At 36.9% G+C, this 19775-nt stretch overlaps 2 protein-coding genes across 4 annotated transcripts; one reads left to right on the top strand and one right to left on the bottom strand.

Moving 5' to 3' along the window:
• The first annotated feature begins 1133 nt into the window (after positions 1–1133).
• LOC125592673 (protein FAR1-RELATED SEQUENCE 5-like) lies at positions 1134–3713 on the top strand. Its single transcript, XM_048768020.1, has one exon. It carries the CDS (start codon positions 1134–1136, stop codon positions 3711–3713), a length of 2580 nt encoding a protein of 859 aa, XP_048623977.1.
• A 404-nt stretch (positions 3714–4117) lies between these two features.
• Positions 4118–14683, bottom strand: LOC106364806 (uncharacterized calcium-binding protein At1g02270-like). 3 transcript variants are annotated; one of them, XM_013804305.3, is made up of 13 exons: positions 14337–14683; positions 14155–14259; positions 13965–14070; positions 13665–13876; positions 13482–13558; positions 13306–13414; positions 13077–13202; positions 12885–12995; positions 12695–12802; positions 10028–12566; positions 9785–9940; positions 9039–9655; positions 8483–8910 (listed from the first exon to the last, which is right to left on the bottom strand). In XM_013804305.3, exons 1-10 carry the CDS (start codon positions 14466–14468, stop codon positions 12342–12344), a joined length of 1311 nt encoding a protein of 436 aa, XP_013659759.1. In that variant the 5' UTR covers positions 14469–14683; the 3' UTR covers positions 8483–8910; positions 9039–9655; positions 9785–9940; positions 10028–12341. The 3 variants fall into 3 exon arrangements, with proteins under 3 accessions (XP_048624706.1, XP_048624705.1, XP_013659759.1); XM_048768749.1 differs by lacking the exons at positions 12695–12802; positions 12885–12995; positions 13077–13202; ... (4 more) ...; positions 14155–14259; positions 14337–14683 and having other exon boundaries at positions 4118–8910; positions 8997–9655; positions 10028–10760; XM_048768748.1 differs by lacking the exons at positions 12695–12802; positions 12885–12995; positions 13077–13202; ... (4 more) ...; positions 14155–14259; positions 14337–14683 and having other exon boundaries at positions 4118–8910; positions 10028–10749.
• Positions 14684–19775: the final 5092 nt, after the last annotated feature.

Raw genomic sequence — 19775 nt, 5'->3', positions numbered from 1 at the left:
ATATAATTCACTCTAATAAAACACAAGTAAATCATTAATAAATATAATTTGGATATGATATAGTTTTCTATAGTTTTCCATTAGAAATTTAAAGGAGATTGACTCCATATACCTCATACCCTCCTGAACTCAAGCTTATTACCCCAACCCTATTTATCCCACCCCTTTATTGTTGCACTCCCTAAACTAGATTTTGTCCATTTATTCATCAATTAAAAACCAACCACAATTCAACTACCTACATGGCCCACATCCTAACCTTAACCAATCAAAATTCGTTGGTCCACATGTTTTTCTTCTTCCTCGTACTCTCTCCTCCTCTTCATCTTCCATTGGTGATTTTGGAAGCTCATAAAGAAGGTAATTATTGTTCGTTTTAGGTGATTTTTTTTGTAAAATCACCCTTAAAATGTCCTGTATATCATGGAGATATTCATTCTGATGATAATTAGAAAGTTTAAAAACGAATTTAAAAACTGTGGTAAGAGATTATAAGTATAATTTACGTCCGTTTTTTATGATTTTTTTTGCTGAAATGTTATTAAAAACATGTGTATAGCTCGGGTAGTGTAAAAACAGCAGATCCAATGAAAATAATGAGAGATTGAAAAAGATTTTGAAAACTGTTTTTATAGATTTTTGGGTATATGTTATCTATGTTTTGATGAGTTTTTGTGTGTAATTTCATTTAAGATAAATTATACATCATGGGTAATGTAAAATCCTAACAACAACGTCCTAAAAACAGATTAGTTTGTGGAAGAACAAGTTCTGGGTATTACTAGGAGAACTACGCATTACTAAGGCAAAATAGTTTTACTAGAATTTATTTGAATTACTAGAGTTACTGGAATTACTCTAATAATGATAATACTAATGGTATTCTATTTTATCTCAAGAAAATGCAAAATCCGCAGTGCACATTCATTTGTTTTGATTATGGGGGATATTATATGAAAGATGGGGCTGAAATAAAATGGATCTCAGGAGATGGTGAAGGAGAAGATGAAATTCACACGATTTTGTTTAGGAAGTCAATGGAGGAGATCACTTACTCTGGTTTGGTTTAGTGTATTTGCAGAAAGATAAAGGTAGATGAATCTAAGGTGAAAGTGAAGATTAGTTACTTTCCAATGGTATTGTATTCGTACAAGCCATCATACATCCGGAATGATGACGAATTCTTTGGTTATCTACTGCAAGTAAACCATGAGAAGTGTAGAAGTGTTCTACATGTGGAGTTCATCAATGAAGAAGTGAAATTTTCAGAAGAGGATGATGAAATTGATGGCTATGTCGGTCTCTCTGATAGAGAGGCTATAGAGGCTGGTGATGAGGATGGTACTGAGAATGATGAAACTGATGCCTATGTTGGTATATCTGATAGAGAGACTATAGAGGCTGGCGATGAAGATGGTAATGGTGGTGTGCTCACTTTTGACGAAGACATTGAGATGCATGATGGTGTCAATCAGACACGGGATGATGGTATGGATTTGGTTATAGGTCAAGAATTTTTAACCAAGGAGGCAGCAAAAGTTCTTATTCAAACCGCGTCATATCAAAATTGTTTTGAGTTTGATATAATTAAGTCGGATACTAAGAGATTTGTGGTTAAATGCCGAGGAGCCAAAGATGGGTGCAAGTGGTTTGTGCGAGTTGCAATGGTGAAGAATTCAGATATTTGGTCGGTTAGAAGTTATTTCAAGCAGCATACATGTTTTGTCGTTACAAGAGAGGCTGGTGATGAAGATGGTACTGAGAATGATGCAAATGATAATGACGATTTTGGTGGTGTGCTCACTTATCACCAAGACATTGAGATGCATGAGAATGGCAACGGAAAAGATGGCAATGAGTTTAAAGATACAGAAGTAAGACCAGCAGCTAACTATGAGCCATGGGATGATGGTGTGGATATGGTTCTAGGTCAAGAATTTACCACCAAGGAGGCAGCAAAAGTTCATATTCAGAAAGCTTCACATCAAAAATGTTTTGAGTTTGATATAAAGAAGTCGGATACTAAGAGATTTGTGATTAAATGTCGAGGAGCCAAAGAAGGTTGCAAGTGGTTTGTGCGAGTTGCAAAGTTAGAGAATTCAGATCTCTGGACGGTTAGAAGTTATATCAAGCAACATACATGTTCTATTGTTACTACTAGAACACTGCGTGATAGAAGGAAAGGCACAAAACAAATCGTTGCATCTGTTTTGGCTCAAGATTATCCTGGTACATTTGACACACCAGTTCCCAAAGTTCTGATCGATTTGGTTCATCGCAAAGTTGGTGTGAAAGTATCATACACCGCCGCATGGAGAGGAAAAAGAGAAGCTGCAAATGAAGTGCGAGGGAGTCCAGAAGAGAGTTTTACTTTACTACACTGTTATATGCACATGCTGGAACAAACCAATATTGCCACAAGAACACTTGTAGAAGTGGATGAGCACCAAAGATTTAAATATCTGTTTTTTGCACTTGGAGCTAGCGTAGAAGGGTTCCGTGCAATGAGGAAAGTCCTCATTGTGGATGTAACACACCTCAAGAATGTTTATGGTGGAGTTCTCCTTGTTGCGACAGCTCAAGATCCCGATCATCACCACTACCCAATTGCATTTGGTGTAGCAGATGGTGAGAATGATCAAAGTTGGATATGGTTTATGGAACAGTTGAAATTAGCGATAACTGATGTCCCCAGATTGGTGTTTCTTTCAGATAGAAACAGAAGCTTAATCAAGGCAGTACGTCTAGTGTTCCCTGAGGCCGAACATGGGTATTGTATATGGCATTTATCTCAGAATGTTAAAGGCCACGTCCATAACAACAAAGATACTTGTGCGTTCAAGTTTAGAGAATGCGCACATGCTTATACAGTGGCTGAGTTCCAGTACCTTTATCATGCTTTTCGCAGGAAGTATCCAAGTGCAGCGGCGTATCTTTACAAAAGTGTTGAAGAGAAGAAATGGGCTAGATGTTACTTTAAAGGAGATAGATATAATGTCGACACCACCAATTCAGTAGAATCTTTTAATGGTGTTATTAGGGGAGCGAGAATGTACACCTTACTGCCAATGTTTGATGTAATCATTGCAAAAATGCCTGAATGGTTTAACAAGTATAGGAAGAAGGCAGCTGAAGTACCATACAACCTGAAGCTTGTGCCTATTGTGGAAGAGGAAATGTCTAAAAGATGTGTTGAAGGAGGGTTTCTCACAGTTAAAGAGTTAAACAGCTTCCATCTTGAGTACAGTGTGCAAGGTGCTGACGGGAAGGTTTATACCGTTGATATGGCTATATACACTTGTAGCTGTGAGCAATTTGATAAAGACAAATACCCATGTGTGCATGCAGTCGCGGCTGCCACATTCATGACACATAAAGCAGGAAAAGAACTTCATCTATCTGAGTATTGTTCTAAGTACTATTTGGTAGAGCAATGGGCTTTGGCTTATCACAGGACAATATATCTTGTTCCTCATATGTCTGATTGGGTTATACCAGAAGAAGTTAGAGCAAAGAAAATACTTCCTCCGGATTTGGAAGTCAAGAAAGGAAAACCACAACAAACAAGGTTTCCATCAGTAGGAGAATCTCGTGGAAGAGGAAAAAGAGGCAAAGGGAGTGGTAGAGGGAGTGGCAGAGGCACGGGCAGAGCCAGAGGAGAAGGTCTTGCAGCATATTTTGAATGTGGAAGTGGTTCGGGTTCAGGTGTTTGATTGTTGAAATTTATTATTATGTCTTATTTGGACTACTAGGATGTACTGGTATTATTATGTGTTATTTGGACTACTAGGATATACTGGTATTATTATGTGTTATTTGGACTACTAGGATGTACTGGTATTATTATGTGTTATTTGAATTACTGAGAATTACTGGTGTTATTATGTGTTATTTGGACTACTGAGAATTACTTGTATTATTATGTGTTATTTAAACCATTATATATAGTCCATGTATATGAGAACTACGTAGATTCAGACTATTTTCAATGATTATTTTCAATGCATAGACCGTGTATATGATAACTACGTAGATTCAAACTATTTTTGATGCATGTTTTCAATAGTTTAAGAAAAGCTTATCAGTTTCTCAAAAAACTTCCTTAACTTTCAATGTTAGTGTGTGAATGGTTCAAGTAGAGTAAGGAGCATCAAACAAAGTACGTATTTCTGGTAACTTATTTATGTAAATGTCCTTCTTAATGATAGTTATGGCGTAAAATCATTGGTTTTACTACGAAATCTTCCATTGTGTGATAGTTTAACTAGATAAACGTCAAAATTGCCAAAGTATTACTATGTGGATAGTAGTATTACTGATACCTTGAAGATTACCGTGTATTACTAAGTGTTAAAATAATACTAAATATAAATATGGCGGCTGCACATTTTACATGTGTTTACTTTTTTAAATATTAAATATTTTCGCATTTTACATGTGTTTTCCGTTTTTGCTATTTTTTGGCATTTTACATGTTTACATATTTTGGTTTGGTCTCAATAATCCCCCAGGAAATCCAGTTATCCAACTAATTCATTTTTTGCCATAGTAACATCTGTAAATATAGTTTTCCAAACCTATCTTTTGCAACATACCAACATTCAAAAGCATTACAAGTTTTAAACATCGAAACATAAAGCATTCTCCTACCAAGTTTTAAACATCCAAAATACTTAAATTAACATCTTAAATACATAAGGCTTCTCCTAGGCTAAGCCTTTGTTTTAGGCTTCTTCCCCCTCGTGAAAGGAGTCTGCACCCACTGTGATGGTTCACACTTCCTCTTCCCTCTTCCCTTAGATGCATGTGGTGTGCAATCACTCTTCTTTGGTGCAGCATCAGCAATACTCCTCCTTGGTCTGCCCCTCCTCTTAGGAGTCGGTTTGCCAGACGTCATTATCTTCTCCTTGCATCTATGTCTGATCCTAGGCCTCGTAGCTTCCTTGGTCCCATCCATCCTTTCCACAACTTTCTCACTAGTTTTTTCCTCTGCCTCCACAGCTTTCTCACTAGTTTTTTCCTCTGCCTCCACAACTGTCTCACTAGTTTTTTCCTCTGCCTCCACAGCTTTCTCACTAGTTTTTTCCTCTGCCTCCACAACTTCCTCACTAGTTTTTTTCTCTAACTCCACAGCTTTCTCAATAGCTTTTTCCTTGGCTTCCACCACTACTGGCCACGTATTTGGTGGTGAATGAACTACTCTCCTCGCAGCCATTTCCTTAGTCCTACCACCAGATGGTGGTGTTGGAGTTTTATCTGCCTCAACCCGAGGCTCATTGATCGGAGACTCAAAACGAGGCTCACTGTTTGGAGACTCAGATGCCTCCACTTTCTCATCATCCTCATTATTCTCAATGCTTTCCTCATTGGTTGCAGCCTCTTTCCTTTCGTCATTTGCTTGATCCTCTTCAGCCTCAGCTGCCTCTACTTCCTTCCATAGTTCATCAGCCTGTACTCTACATCTCTCCTTCAGTTCGTTCAACTCTCGCTCACTACCATTTTCCTCATCAGTCTCGCTGTTTTCCTTATCTTTATCAACCTCTCCACTCTTCTCCTTCTCTTTGCCACTCTTCTCCTTCTCTTCTTCCTCAGCATCATCTTTTTCCTTCCCATCCCACTGTCCAAAATCCGTACCATCGCACTGTCCAAAATCCATGTCTTCACCACGATTCGGCTTCTCACTCACCTTATTCTCGATAGATGTTAGCCTTTTTTCTATTTGTTTAGCCCTGCATCTCAACAGCCGCTGGTTCATTTCAATTCCACCCAGCCTCAAATCAACAGCCTCCAGCTTTGTCTCCACCGTAAAGTTAAGTCCAACAAATGCTTCTCCCATGAAATCCAAAAGCCTCTCTTCCAGACCTTGCAAGCTCGAATCAGAGGATGATGCTTCTGCTAACGTCACCTTTTCTTTGTCCTTCTTTTTTGTAAACACTCGTGCAGCTTGATCTAAATCATACAGCTCTTCCCACCAAATACTCTTCTGCTTCACAGTTAACCAGTGGTTCCAAGTCTCGCTTGGGCTGCCCTGACGGTCATACTCTCGTTCCAAGTCAATGATACGAGCCAACAACATTTCCTCACCAATATTTGGTTCCAACACACTGTGAATAGTCTGGAAAAAAAAATAACACTAATTAAATTTTATGTTCTACTAGCTTCTACTATAACTGTAAACATGTACCTTTTTGTCTCCAAGCGCTCGGTATATGTCTTCCAAAGGATAGCCCCTCACACTGGTCTTTGTAAACCGGCTCTTGCACATCCTTGGACAGTCCGCACAAGGATTCTTTTGATAGATTCTAAACTCTTTCCCCAGAGCAGGAATACACTCAAAAGCCAGAACCTATAGAATCCAGTGTCACATACATGTCAGATTTTCAATTATTTAACAACTAAAACTTTTACTAAATTATATGCTTACCTCTAAGGGGACTATGAAACCAGGAAAGGAGACTGCATCTTTTGTCACTTCTCCCTTTAAATGGTTCATCACACGCTTAATCTCCCTTATTGAATCTTCAAATGTTAGACGACTCCAGGGAAATGTTTTGCAAGCATCCAAATCATCCACCATCCTCAATATGAAGGAGTCTAAATTTCCCTCATACCTTGGCTTTCCTCTGATAATAGTACCAAGGAAAAACAAGACAGCCATCTTCAATTTATCTGGACAATCCGGCATAGACAACAGCTTCTGCTTCACATCAGTGATGGTGATCTTCTCTATGTCATGGAAGTAGTAATTCACGAACTCATGACCCCCGATCTTCTTATATTTTCTCGGATACTCAGTGCAGTCTAAGCCAGAGATGAGGGCGTGCTCCCTCATAGAATAGCGGATGGGTACACCATTAACCGCAAACCATGCAACATCATCTTCTGGAGTACAAATGGTGTGCAGGAGTAACATCCACATCCCTTGGAGCTTCAGGTTTGGTTCCTCTGGCATGTGAAAGGAATGTCGAAACTGGGAATGGCTCGTGAACCATTCGGCCTGATCCTTCTTAAGCGTCTCCTTGATGACTTTTACTGTCGCGCTCACATAGCACTTGGTTTGTATCTTGCAAATCTTCGTGAACTCACTGCTTTTAAAGTATAACTCAAGGGGTTGCGGTGGTTGCATTTCCTCCTGCAATGAAAATACGTACAAGAAGTCTTAGTAATGCTAGTACTTAGTAATGCTAGTAATACAAGAAGTCTATTAGTACTACTAATTACAAGTCATCATTTCTCACTAACAGTAACAATGATACAAAATATATACCTCACTTTCGGACCCCTCCCTTTCGGATTCATCTGAGATTGAGCGCGATTGGTAACTCGGTTCTCTCTCTGGCGTACTCTTCTTACTCCTCTGAAAATACATATATACATGTTAGTAATGCTAGTAATGTTAGTAATGCTAGTAATGCTAGTAATACAAGAAGTCTAGTAATGCTAGTAATACAAGAAGTCTAGCAGTACTACTAATTACAAGTGGCATTTTTCACTAACAGTTACAATGAATACAAAATATATACCTCACTTTCAGACCCCTCCCTTTCGGACTCATCTGTGACTGAGAGTGATACGTGACTCGGTTCTCTCTCTTGCGTACTCTTCTTACTATTCTTACTCTTCTTACTCCCCTCAGGAATTACTGGTGTTTTTGCAATTGGGGTCGTTCTCGGCCTAAGAGATAGACGACGCCTTTCATTGGGGACTCCCTTATTCTTTGCCACCTTTTTATTTCCCTTCATAACTTTCCTGTACAAAACATTACAACACTAAATCACTCTAAATGCAAACCGCAAACAACAACACAACATCAATTAACTCCCATTAAAACCAAACATATCCGATTCATATATATTTTATCCCTAATTTATAGTCTCGGATTTAACAAGCATCTTACCAATTCAACTTATTCAGTAGAAAAACATATGAAAATCGCACAATTTCATCTAAAATAGGAGTCTAAAATCAATCCCCAAAATAGTTTCTATCATAACATATTCATAACATAAATCACACAATTTCACCATGTCTCTCCCAATTTCATACCACAAACTAGCACAATACTTTAGTTTCGTCTATTGATAATTTTTTCCCAATTTCCCAAAAAAAATTTAACCTAAAATACATATCACAGAGAATCAACCACAATAAATCACTTACAAATACGCATGAAGTCAATTCGGAGATGGGCGAACTCGATTATCACAGAGAAAGAAGAAGAAACGAAGAAAATGGAGGAGTCGGGGATTTTAGGGTCTGTCGCCGTTGAAGGCTCCTTTCTATCGCGAAAGAAATGGAGTAGTTTTCCAGAGTTGAAAAAAATAAGGAGAGTTGAAGATACACAAAAACGATGACGTTTAGGTCTACCTGGGTCGGATCTGTCCGGTTTGCTTGGTCTGGGTCGGATCTTCGTGGTTGGATCCTGTAAATACCTTATATCTCTATTATACAACCGTAATTAACCACTTTTTCTATTTAAAAATAAATGAAAAATATAATATATTATAATAAAAGGTCAAAGGGGAATTTTTGTGAAGGGTATGGGGTACATGGAGTTAAACTCCAAATTTAAAACACACAAAGTCAATACATGAGAACATGAATTAAAACTCTATATATCAAAAATGAACTAAAAGCATCAAGCTCTTCTCCTCACCACCATCAAGCTCATCCTTTATTGCCAATTGCCTACGCATTTCCTCCAACTTGTGAAGCGAAAGATCAGTCTCTTCTGCACCAAACCACTTCAGATAATCCGTAAAATCTCCAAACTGAAACGACAAGCTCAACAACTGATCAATAACTTCCTTAAACCGATTCATTCTCAGCTTTATTCCTTCTCAGCTCCCCTAACTGCACACTAAAGTTCTCAAGCTCCTCCTTCAAGTTCTCACCCACCCTACCGTTACACTGCAAGAAAAAGGAAACATCTTTATCATTACCCACCACAACTCAAAAGAAAGAACAAAAAGCAATCAAACCACACTACTACTAACATGAATCTCCTGCAGCATTGCTTTGTCTGAATCTGAAATTACCTCCAAGTTCAAATAATGAAGTGAAGTGATCAAGCGGCAGAGAGTATCACCCTTAAAGAACTCTTGAGTCAGCTGGGCACAAGCTTCAGCCACAGGCTCAGCGTTGCTGTTTCCATATAGAATTAACTATAGGTATACGCATTAGGCTCAGACCCATATAGAGCCATCGCACGGAATACCTTATAGCTTCCTCTACCTCAAGACACTTTGCTAAGCCTAGATTATCATCTTCCTTCACCCACAGCCACGACTTCACCTCCTTGAGGTTTTGATTGAGTTGTGGATTCAAGTAAGATACCTCACATAGTCTTTTCCTCTGCCTCTTCGATCATAAGCCAGAGACTGTGGCGTCCACAATATGTTGCTCAAGATCTCTTCTTGAGCAAGTATCTCTTTCCTACTTGAAGCTTCCTCTTTGACCTTAGATATATGTGGCTCAAGATGCTCCAGGACCAATGTGGTGTCCGCAATACCAGATTCTATGGCTACTATAGTCTGATCCATAGCACTATCTGAAACTGGTAACATGTGGGTTTTCCTACATATCTCCTCTAGCTCTGATCTCTTCTTCATAAAAAGTTCTCTACTTCGTCCAATCGGACAACTTCTGCCTCAACCTGTGTATGGAAATGGAACTCACGTTAAGGTTTGCAGACATAACATAAAAAAAAAATCCAATAACTTATCAGCTTGATTATAGAGTTGTTATACAACAGTGTAACAATGAAAAATTCTCAAGAGCTTACGTATTGGATGAAGTCTTCAGAGAGACTATTGGCTTGAGTTATTTCATGTTCTGATGCAGCTATATTGCAGGTAATCTGCTGATACTCTTGCTGATCTTCTATGGGTGTATCCATCAAATTCCAGAGCTCCAGCATGGTTGGTGCTAGATCTTGAAGCTTCATAAAAAAAATTCAACAAGCAACTATGAGTGACAACAGCAAAGACAAAATTTAGATAACTCGCCAAAGTAATTTACAAATTACCTTCTGCATTCTCGTTAAAACCATCTTCAAACTCGGGCTGCTCTGGAAACAAAGATCAGAAATCAAAAGCAAAAGTTCAGGGACCTGTCTTGCAACTACGTAACACTCCACCATTGGAGAGGATCGAAGCTTTCTCTTCGCCGGATCTGGAGCCCAACGATGACGGCAGAGCAAGACGAAGAGGCTTGGTCACGGTGAAGCTCCGAGACGGTGAGGAGCTGACTGCGACGGCGAAGGATAGCAGACGACGATTGGAGACGGTGAGGAGCTGACTCCAAAACCTCCAGCGCGATGAAAACGCCAGAAGAAAAAAATGATTTCGAAACCTAAGAACAGTACCACAGAATAGCTTGCGAAAAGGATTTTGATTTACAGAAATAGTAAAAGGCTAGCGAGCGAGCGTTCTTCTGGTCTGAACCGATTGCTTTTAAAATTTTTTTTTTTTTTTGAGAAACAATGAAGAAAAATAGGGTTTCAGAAACAGTGAAAAAAGATTTCAAAAAATAAAAAGTGAAGAAGATCGACGGGTATGTATCAAGTCTGATCAAAGAATATTAACTTTAAGTATTTTTACAAAAATTTGAGATATTTTACATTTACAATAGCGTTTAATTTTGGATCTCCAATGCTAATAGGTTTATACTTAGCAAATTAACGCGGCTAAAATATTTTATTTTCCCGCGATAACAAATATAGCGTTTTGAATTGACAAACGCTATAAAAAATATAAGTGTTAGTATACAATAGCAGAACTGTCATGAACGCTATAATCTTATGCTATTAATACCTATATTTCATGTAGTGCGTTAACCCAGTTGGTGTCACTTCGGTCCCCGAGTCAGATCCGATTGGATCGATGTCGTTGACTCTTGAGGGTGTGGTTCCGGCGGTTTGGTTGGGATCCATAGTCGCGCTTAGGAAACTTAGATCGGTTTCTTAGCAAAGATGTTTTTCGTTTATTTTCCCCACAGTTGGCGCGAAAATGTAGAACCTAAAATCTACACTAAGTATTTGATAGTGATCGGAGTTTGATCTAGGGAAGATAAATGATGTAGGCAACGATATCTTTAGAACACAGCGATGTTAAACAGTTTCCAGTAGGTAAAAATGGACTTTATTGATGAATAAGATCGAATACGATGAGTTGAACTAGATCGAGTGATACAAACAAGAACCGTAAAGAAAAGAGTCTAAGATCGGGAGGAAACAAGGTCGATGTTAGTGTGTAGCTCTCTCTAGGGTTTTCAACGTGTCCTTCTTCATGTCTCTTCTCCTTTCTTTATAGTAAGTCAACTTTGTAATCTGCGTAACTGCTCCGCGATCTCCGGGACTACTCCGCGATCTCTGGGACTACTCCGCGATCTCCGGTACTACTCCGCGATCTCCGGGACCTCGACTCCTTCGCTTTCGAGCTCGATTTCCTGCTATGGGCTTCAGTTCCTTAAAGCCCATAACTTTGATCGCGGCCCATTAACGTTTTGACCGAAATTGGGTCCAACAATCTTCACCAATTGAAAACAATCCAGTGTGTTGCAAACGTAACCTGAAACTAAAGTAAGTTCCTCGTACGCTTCATTGTCCAAAGTAACTTCCACTTCCGCAAGAAGAGGGGAGAGACTAGCCCTGACATTTTTTGCTCCCATCAGACAATCAAAATTTTCAAAAAATTTTCAAAAGTACTGAATCAACTTTGTCCAGAGAATATATCATTATCTTTCCAAAAACCATATGTAAAACACCATCGTCCTAGAATTGACGGTAGGATCGCAACCTCTACATGTGGTGTTGTCTTCTGTATGTTCAATATATGTGTCTCAGCTCAAAGTGTTGATTCTGTTTCTGCCAACTTAGGCGTTTTATCGGATCAGTGTCCAGTACCGAAAACTTTATTATTCTTTTATAATTTTGAATATGAATTACTTACACATCTCCCAGTCAGTCAAAATGTGTACATTAATCAGAATGCACTAATGCTAACAATCTCTATAGAGGTATGAAAAAATAGAGTCGAAAATTAATTTCGAAAAGGGGAAAAAAAAAGGAAAAGAAAAAGAGTCGCAAAGCTGCTTGCTTCATAAATCTCTCTACTACAACATTTCTTTTTACATGAAAGCTTCCAAATTTTTGTTAACATGTCTGTACACTTAAGCCTTTTTTCAAAAAAAAAAAAAAACATGTCTGTACAGTGTATAATGTAGAATACCATTGTGTGTCGTGTCCTTTCTTTCTTTCTTTTGATTCTGCTCTCTAAAGGATACACTAGAAATCATCCATAAAATGGAAGAAGGTAAAGGTTTATTGTTTAATGCTTTTGTCATGAAACCAGTTGAGAGCAAGGCATTCTTATGGGAGAAAACACAACGGTTAGCCTCGCGTGATCCGAGAGAGAGTAATTTTCTGGCCACCTTCCTTTTTCCACTTCAGGTGGAAACAAGACTGCGTTCTTGACGCTGAAACCAACGGTTTGTTCTTTGCTACCTTTCGCTTCTCCATCCTCTATATCTCTCTGTTCTGACCAGTTCTGGTTCCATATTCTTTGCTGCAATAAGTTACAGTAGCTAGTGAGCAACATGTGTGTGTGTTTTGAGAGGGTTTTAAGCTAAGGCATTCTAAGTCTCTTTCTATATCTAGATGCACACAGGATATTATTACATTAAATAGCTTTACCTGAAACTCCTTGTAATCTACAAGACCATTTCCATCAATGTCAGCTTGAATCCACAGATCTTTGATCTCCTTTGTGGTGAGCCCATTACAATGACCCGTTAGGTTCAGCTGCATAGAGAAAGAGAATACTCATGTGAAGACTCAGATGAATAAGAGGAATGATTAAAATGTGTTACTGGGTTGTATGTACCTGTCGAAGAGTCTCGCAGAAACCCATGAATGTAATGTAGTCACCATCATTATCAGTTTTCAGAAAGGCAAAAGCGTCTTCAGCTGTTAGGGAAGCTCTTCTCAGTAGATACTGCAAAATCAAAATACTCAAATGTTACAGGGAAAAGCTAAAAACAATCACGAAGAGAAAAGATTGAGGAGAGTCTTTTACCCTGAACATGCCAAACACAGCCTCACTCCAACTTGTTTTTAGAAGCTTTCTATACCGATTTGGATTGAGAAGCCATATGAAGTCGACAGCGCATATGTTACCCCTGTGATTCCTGTGGCTTACCCACTGTAAAAGCCAAACAAAAAAAAAAAGATAACAAGAGTTTTTCAGAATCAGATCACCAACATAAATCATCAAAAAAATATACAGCATACCCAAAAGTAGTGACCTTATGAGCATCTGAGTCTGTGTAGCGATGAGCAGTGTCGTATGATGACACAAAACCCTGTGACCTTAGGAACTTGTAGACATGTCCACGCTTGCTTCCGTTCCAATCTCTGCCACACAATTTTCAGTACTATTCTTTAAATGTAACACTTGAAAATGTAAAAATCTAGTAGTTACCCGCAAAGCATAATAGGCATTGGGCTTAGGTCAACTTCTTTCTGATAGGATTCTACATACTGAAGAATCTTATATACCTGTCAAAACATAATCTTGAATTAAAAAAAAAAAAGAATGAAAAATGCTTATTATCAACAACAATGATAGTGGAGTTTTGGTTTAAAAAAATTGAAATATGTCTACCTGCTGCAATCTTACTATAGAGAGTGTTGAATCATGAGGAAACAACAAATGAGTGTTGACGATCAAAACTTGTTGATGAGACTCATACTGAGAGTAAGGAGGCACTAATTCTACATGTAGCAACTGCGCAACTCGGTCACCACAATCGTTGAAAAGCAAGTCCCTCGAGTTCACAACTCTAAAGTAGTCCTTATGAACAGCCGTAAGCAAACCTATTCCACCAAGAACACATGTTTTGTTTTGATTCATATCCATGAACAGAGAGGCAATAACAATAAGATAGAGAGAAAGACTCTTTACCGTCACCACGATTGTTGGTACGGCCAAGCTTATAACAGAGATAACCAGCGTCTCCAAGTCTCTTCTCGTACAAACTAACAAGCTCTTCGTTGCCTACCCAAAACTCCTATAAATGTCAAACATCAACATAGAATCAAGAAAACGTATTCAAATATTGTCAAAACAAGAACAAGGGAAGAGAATTAAGAACCTGCAAACATATAATGGAAGACCTCTCGTACAATAACCAATCAATGATTCTATGATTCCTCCCCATCCAATACGCTCGGTTATCGCTTTCACGGATGCTTTGATCCTGCATTCCATCATCATCCAAAACATAAACAAACAAAGGAGAATGAAGCGACGTTGGTTTTGAAGAAGGAAGACAACCTTTGGAGAGAGACGTTTGTAGATGGGAGCGAGGATGTTGAAAGTAGTACAGGAGATGCAAGGTTGCTGGTGATGGTCTTTAATGGAGGAAGATATCGCATAGCTTCCTATCTTTGATATTCTCCCCTTCATTTTTTTTTTTTTTTCCTCTATAACCGCCGGGGAATATATTTACAGAAAATAAAGAAGAAAGAAAACAAAAAATCTCCGGCGGTAAAAAATCAAGAGAGAGACACAAGGAAGAGGATGATGAAGAAGAAGAGAAACGTCGTGACCGTCCTGAATTTTCTCTTCTGATTTAAACCAAACACTATTTTAGTTATTTTTTTGTTTCTTCTCTGTTCTTCTTCTTCATCTACATAATAATATATATATATATATATAAACGTGTGTGCATGTGTATTTATTATGGTGGCGTAGCACTCTGCTCGAATATGTATGGTCATATCGTAATCTTTTTGATTATTTAATGACCTTGGAAATTATAATATTTTTATTTCCTGAGTTTGTTACTTGGTCAAATTAAATACTAATAATATATTTGTTCGTGTATTCCTTTGCCTTTTGAGAAAAAAATATATTTACTTCTTTCTTTTCCTAACGATGATCAATGGGCGCCCCATATTTTTCACCCTTTCGGGCATCCATGAAAATGAAAAACTATTTTTTCTTCAAAAAAATAGTTTTATTATTGCAAGGTATTCGCTATATTTTTCTTGAAGTAAGGAACAATGTTTAGACAATTAGACATATTAATGCGCTGTAGCAGTTCTTGTCGAGATCTTGGCCTAATTAGTGAGGGTAGGATTAAGTGATAGTGTGATACTGACTATACATTTTGTTGAGAAGTGACCTAAAACTAATTTCTAATTTGTACGAGCGGAGTTGTCTTGAAGATCTAGTTAATAGTTAAGGTGTTGTCTCTATGCCTAACATTTTCAATATTTGTATAAGAAAAATGTGGTAAATGGTGTTTTGATGATAACATTAAAACATGATTTAAATCGTGATCTGATATCTATCCACGAGAATATTTCGTTAAATTCATATAATTAATTTAATTTTCTTATGACATGTTTCTTTTGCTGAAATGTGTAGTAAGGGTATCTCAATCCTACTCCATTTTTACCTGTAAAATGAAGTAAACGTGAATATGAAATAAGAAATGCTCCAATCCAATTTCATATCTCATTCCATAATGAAATTTATTCTATAAATAGAGTAATCTATTTTTTGTTTGTTCAACACTTTATTATGGACTAGGGTTAAAACAATTTTACTATGTTTTCACCTCTACTCTATTTTGAAGGAAAAAATGAAGTTTTACACCGAAGATGCTCGTAGCCTGGAAACTTTGAATAAATACAAATAATTTCATAATATTATGTGTTCGTTTGCCTTAAATGTTAAAACCTTTAACGACTCAGGAAAAGTACAATAAATAGTATTTTGATTTTTTTCTGTAATTCAGCGGACCAGTTACCATAGTTGATTATTCATAATCTAGTCATTATGATGTTCGTGTTATACAAGTCTTTACTTAATTAGAAAAAAATGTTAAGAAGAAGATTACCTAGTTACGTTCCCAACAACTAAAATAATTAACACACACACACTTTATTTGCCTAGATATGAATCTGATATTATTCAGATATAAAAAAAACTGACCGATCATTTCAAATGTACCAGAAGATATGCCTGAAATGAATATATAATATAAACATGTCCTTTGATAAGATTTAAAGAATCGTTTGGTTATGCAATTGGCCGAAAGCTTCGTAAAGGGACATGTGAAATAACGTTGCATGGAAGGTTCATCGGACGTCTGCTTCCCGTTTCGGAACCGGAATCGGAACCTTGTGGAAGTTTGCGGAATTTCGCTTACAAAACGTTTTTAAAATATTCTCTTTAAAAACCTGTTGGAAACTTACGACTCCGTTTTGGAATCACGCTTCTGTTTTTTAAAAAAAAATGCAATGTATATCAATAAAATATAAAACCATAGTTTTAATCTATATAAAATAAAAAAAATTAATAGTAATGAATATTGAATTATAAATATACAAATATTAAAAATAATACTATAAATTATCTTTATGCATAGAGATTTTTTATTAAAGATATAGCACATATTGAAATATATTGTGTTAATTATTTATGAAGTATTAAAAATAATTAATATAATATTTTTTGTAAACTTAATTTATGTGTATTTTTACAGTTTTAATATAAAATCATTTCAAAATTATAATAAATGTATAAATGCTTTATTTCAAATTTAAATCATATAATTTTTAGTCTTAATTTTCTAAAAAAATTATATATATAAATATATAAATATATATATATATATATATATATATTTATATATATATATATATATTTATATATGGATATACGCTTCCAACACGTACCCGCTTCCTAATATTTTAAAAAATTTCGCTTCTGCGCTTCCTTACGCTTCCGCTTCTACATATCCGCTTCCGTTTCCATGTAACAACCGAGGCTGTCTTTGCTCCTTCATAGTCTTCATGAGTCAAATTATTCCCCCCTTTCCCTAATATAAATTCTTTGTTAACCAAAAGAAAATATATTCAAACATTGGATATGTTTTTGTGCTTTCATTTACATTATTTTCCAAATTTTATATAATACCACGTGAATCTTGTATACGTGTTTATACAACTGATTAGATAATTTAGCACTATTACAACAAGCCAATGGGTGACGATCGTATTTATCGCTAAAATGTTAACTTCTTTTGTTAAATAATCCGAGTGAAAAGGTCGTGAATGTTGTAAATGAAGTGTTGGGGCTGTTATTATTACTGTCGACCAGAAGGTTCATATATATACAAGGTATTAGACCGTCAAAAAGTCATGTTTATCCTAACAAGATAAAGATTAAGGATAAACACTATGTTACAGATATACATGAAATATATACTAGATAAACACATAGTCTCTGGTTGTCTTTATCATGTCCCGGATTGGGCCTGCAGTACGGGCTGGTCTATGGTCGATCATCATTTGGTTTATAACACTCCCCCTTGATCGACACATCCGGTACAGGTTCGTTGCATGCTTAATGTTGCCTCATTAAAACCTCTCCTGAAAAACCCCAAAACCAATGTGGCAAAATGGGAAACCAAGGACATGAAAAAGAGTACAACAGATGAACTCCCCCAGATGAATGCATCACTGTAGTAGACGCATTCCCATCTGGTATCCGAGTCTTCTTGAACGTTGAAGTTGCCTATGACTTGGTGAAGATGATCAGTTGGATTCTCCTTGAATGAACTTGTAAGTCTTGGATGAACTGATGGTGCTTCAAACGGTGCTCGGATGGACTTTATAATCTGCAATAAAACTTTACTTGCAGGTCCTTTTTCATGTCTCACAGATTCTCTTTGGTTATATGGCTTTCCCAAAACGTGGACATTCAATATATATTGAGTCATAGACCCAGAACACATACGAACAACTTTACTTCATATCTTCCGTTCATTCGGACTTATATCTCTTCGTATGTGCCAATGGCTTTATCCATTGTAACCAATCATTCTTGATTTTCTTTTGTCGATCCATGTTGAGCTATAGACCTTGTCTATATTCGTTCATAATCATGAGTGTCTAAGGTCATACCATCAATAATTATTTGCTGCAATGAAACTCATCACACAATGAATTCGCAGTCATACACTCATGTCCTTTGTACATGGTTATCGATCTTTTCTTGCTTTAGCAATGCTTATAATCATTAAGCCACGACCAGACATCCTTCTGGTCACTATCCTGGTTTATGGTTCTCACTTAGGCGTGCTGACACACACACACACGGCTATGATTTTTCTACAGACTTTCCATATGTAAAACATAGCCTGTTTAATCAATCGATAACTTGTATCATTGAACCTTTGAACCATTAAACCTTTTTTCTCTCAGTTGGTCTTTATTATGATCACAAGGAATTATAATATTTTCTGTATGGACTGACTGTACTAAGTAAATACTTAGTCTTTCATATTACTTACAGCTGCTGTATATTACAATCCATAAACAACTTAGGAACAAAGCTTGTTCTATGAGAATTTCTTTCTCATATTTCTATGGTACGTTGATACCTTTATCCAGTGATCCATTTGCTGCTTACTACACCATTATTTCTTTAGTAAATATCCAGACAAAATTAAACTTGATTTTCTGTAGTAGCATCCACCATATAGGAGCATATCTCTTTATAAATTGTTTCTTGGTCCTTGTGAGTATCCTTGTGTAATCAAGCTATACTTGAACGTTATTTAGAAGGAACATGGACACACTATACCATGTGGTCATGTCCTTTAATCTCACGAAATTTCTTATCTCACAAGATCCATTCACTGGTTTCTTTCTTAGATGGCTTTTCTGTATGTACATGGTTACTACGCCCATCTGTCTTATAATTACTTTGAATTCTTTGAACACCCCACGTCCCTATATAGGTTTTATGAGTACTCTATGTGGGTTCATGATCCTCAGGTTATATCCTTCAAATCCCAAGTACTACAATCTTTTATGAGCTCTTATGTATGTAAATACATCTTTGGTGTTAACACTCTTTATCTTTAGTTTCATACTGTTCCAGACATGATCTAATTAGATTTTGAGATCTTATTATCCAAGACCTTTATACCTTGCAGTTTGGCGTCCCAAACTACATGGTCTGGTACCTTAGATGTGTGGTTGCGCAACCTTATTTCTCTGTCTGAACTGGTTTCTCTTATGAACTCGGATTTGTACGATTCTGAGCACCTTTCATTACTTTCCGAGGTTCCTTATTATTTGGAACTTATTTGTCTATCTCTAATAGACATTGTAGCAACTTGATTGTGTCTCTTAGACATCAAATTCGTGGTGCTTAAGCTGGTATGACATAGTCATTTTTTCTTTTCGGGTCAGTGTGTCTGGCATATATTTCTGCTAGCTTTTATATCTTTTGATCATATTCTTTTAGAACGTCTAGATCATAATCTTTGGTCTGAGGATCTTGCCAAGACAACTATGGTTGATACCATTATATTTCTCTTTTACTCTTTACTCTTTATCAGCCTGATAACTTTCTCCTTTCAAAGTTGGATAATCAGATTACTATCTTTTGTAATCTGTGTTCTTGGCCACTTGATTAAATCATCCATGTTTGGCACAAGATACATTATAGTTTCATGGAGGAAGTCTTATTTATCTAATATATATTTCCAATCCTCATCTGAGGTTCCATCTTAAATGGCACACATATATGTGGTGGAATATTCGTATTTTCTTAAGATGGTTTGTGTATATGTCTGGTTTATGACCCTTAATCATTCAGAGGTGGGAATGTCTATGCTTACATCTATAGCCTGATGTAAATCAATATTTATATACATAATGTCCTTAAGCTTTAGGCTGGACGTGGGTG

The sequence above is a fragment of the Brassica napus genome, chromosome C9 (assembly GCF_020379485.1).
Source record: "Brassica napus cultivar Da-Ae chromosome C9, Da-Ae, whole genome shotgun sequence".
In the NCBI taxonomy this organism is placed as follows: Eukaryota; Viridiplantae; Streptophyta; class Magnoliopsida; order Brassicales; family Brassicaceae; genus Brassica; species Brassica napus.
This window is presented reverse-complemented; position numbering and strand designations above follow the sequence as displayed.

Excerpts from the sequence above, each read along its gene's own strand:
- LOC125592673 (XM_048768020.1), top strand. The coding sequence starts at position 1,134 with ATGGTATTGTATTCGTACAAGCCATCATACATCCGGAATGATGACGAA.
- LOC106364806 (XM_048768749.1), bottom strand. The coding sequence starts at position 6,076 with ATGTTGTTGGCTCGTATCATTGACTTGGAACGAGAGTATGACCGTCAG.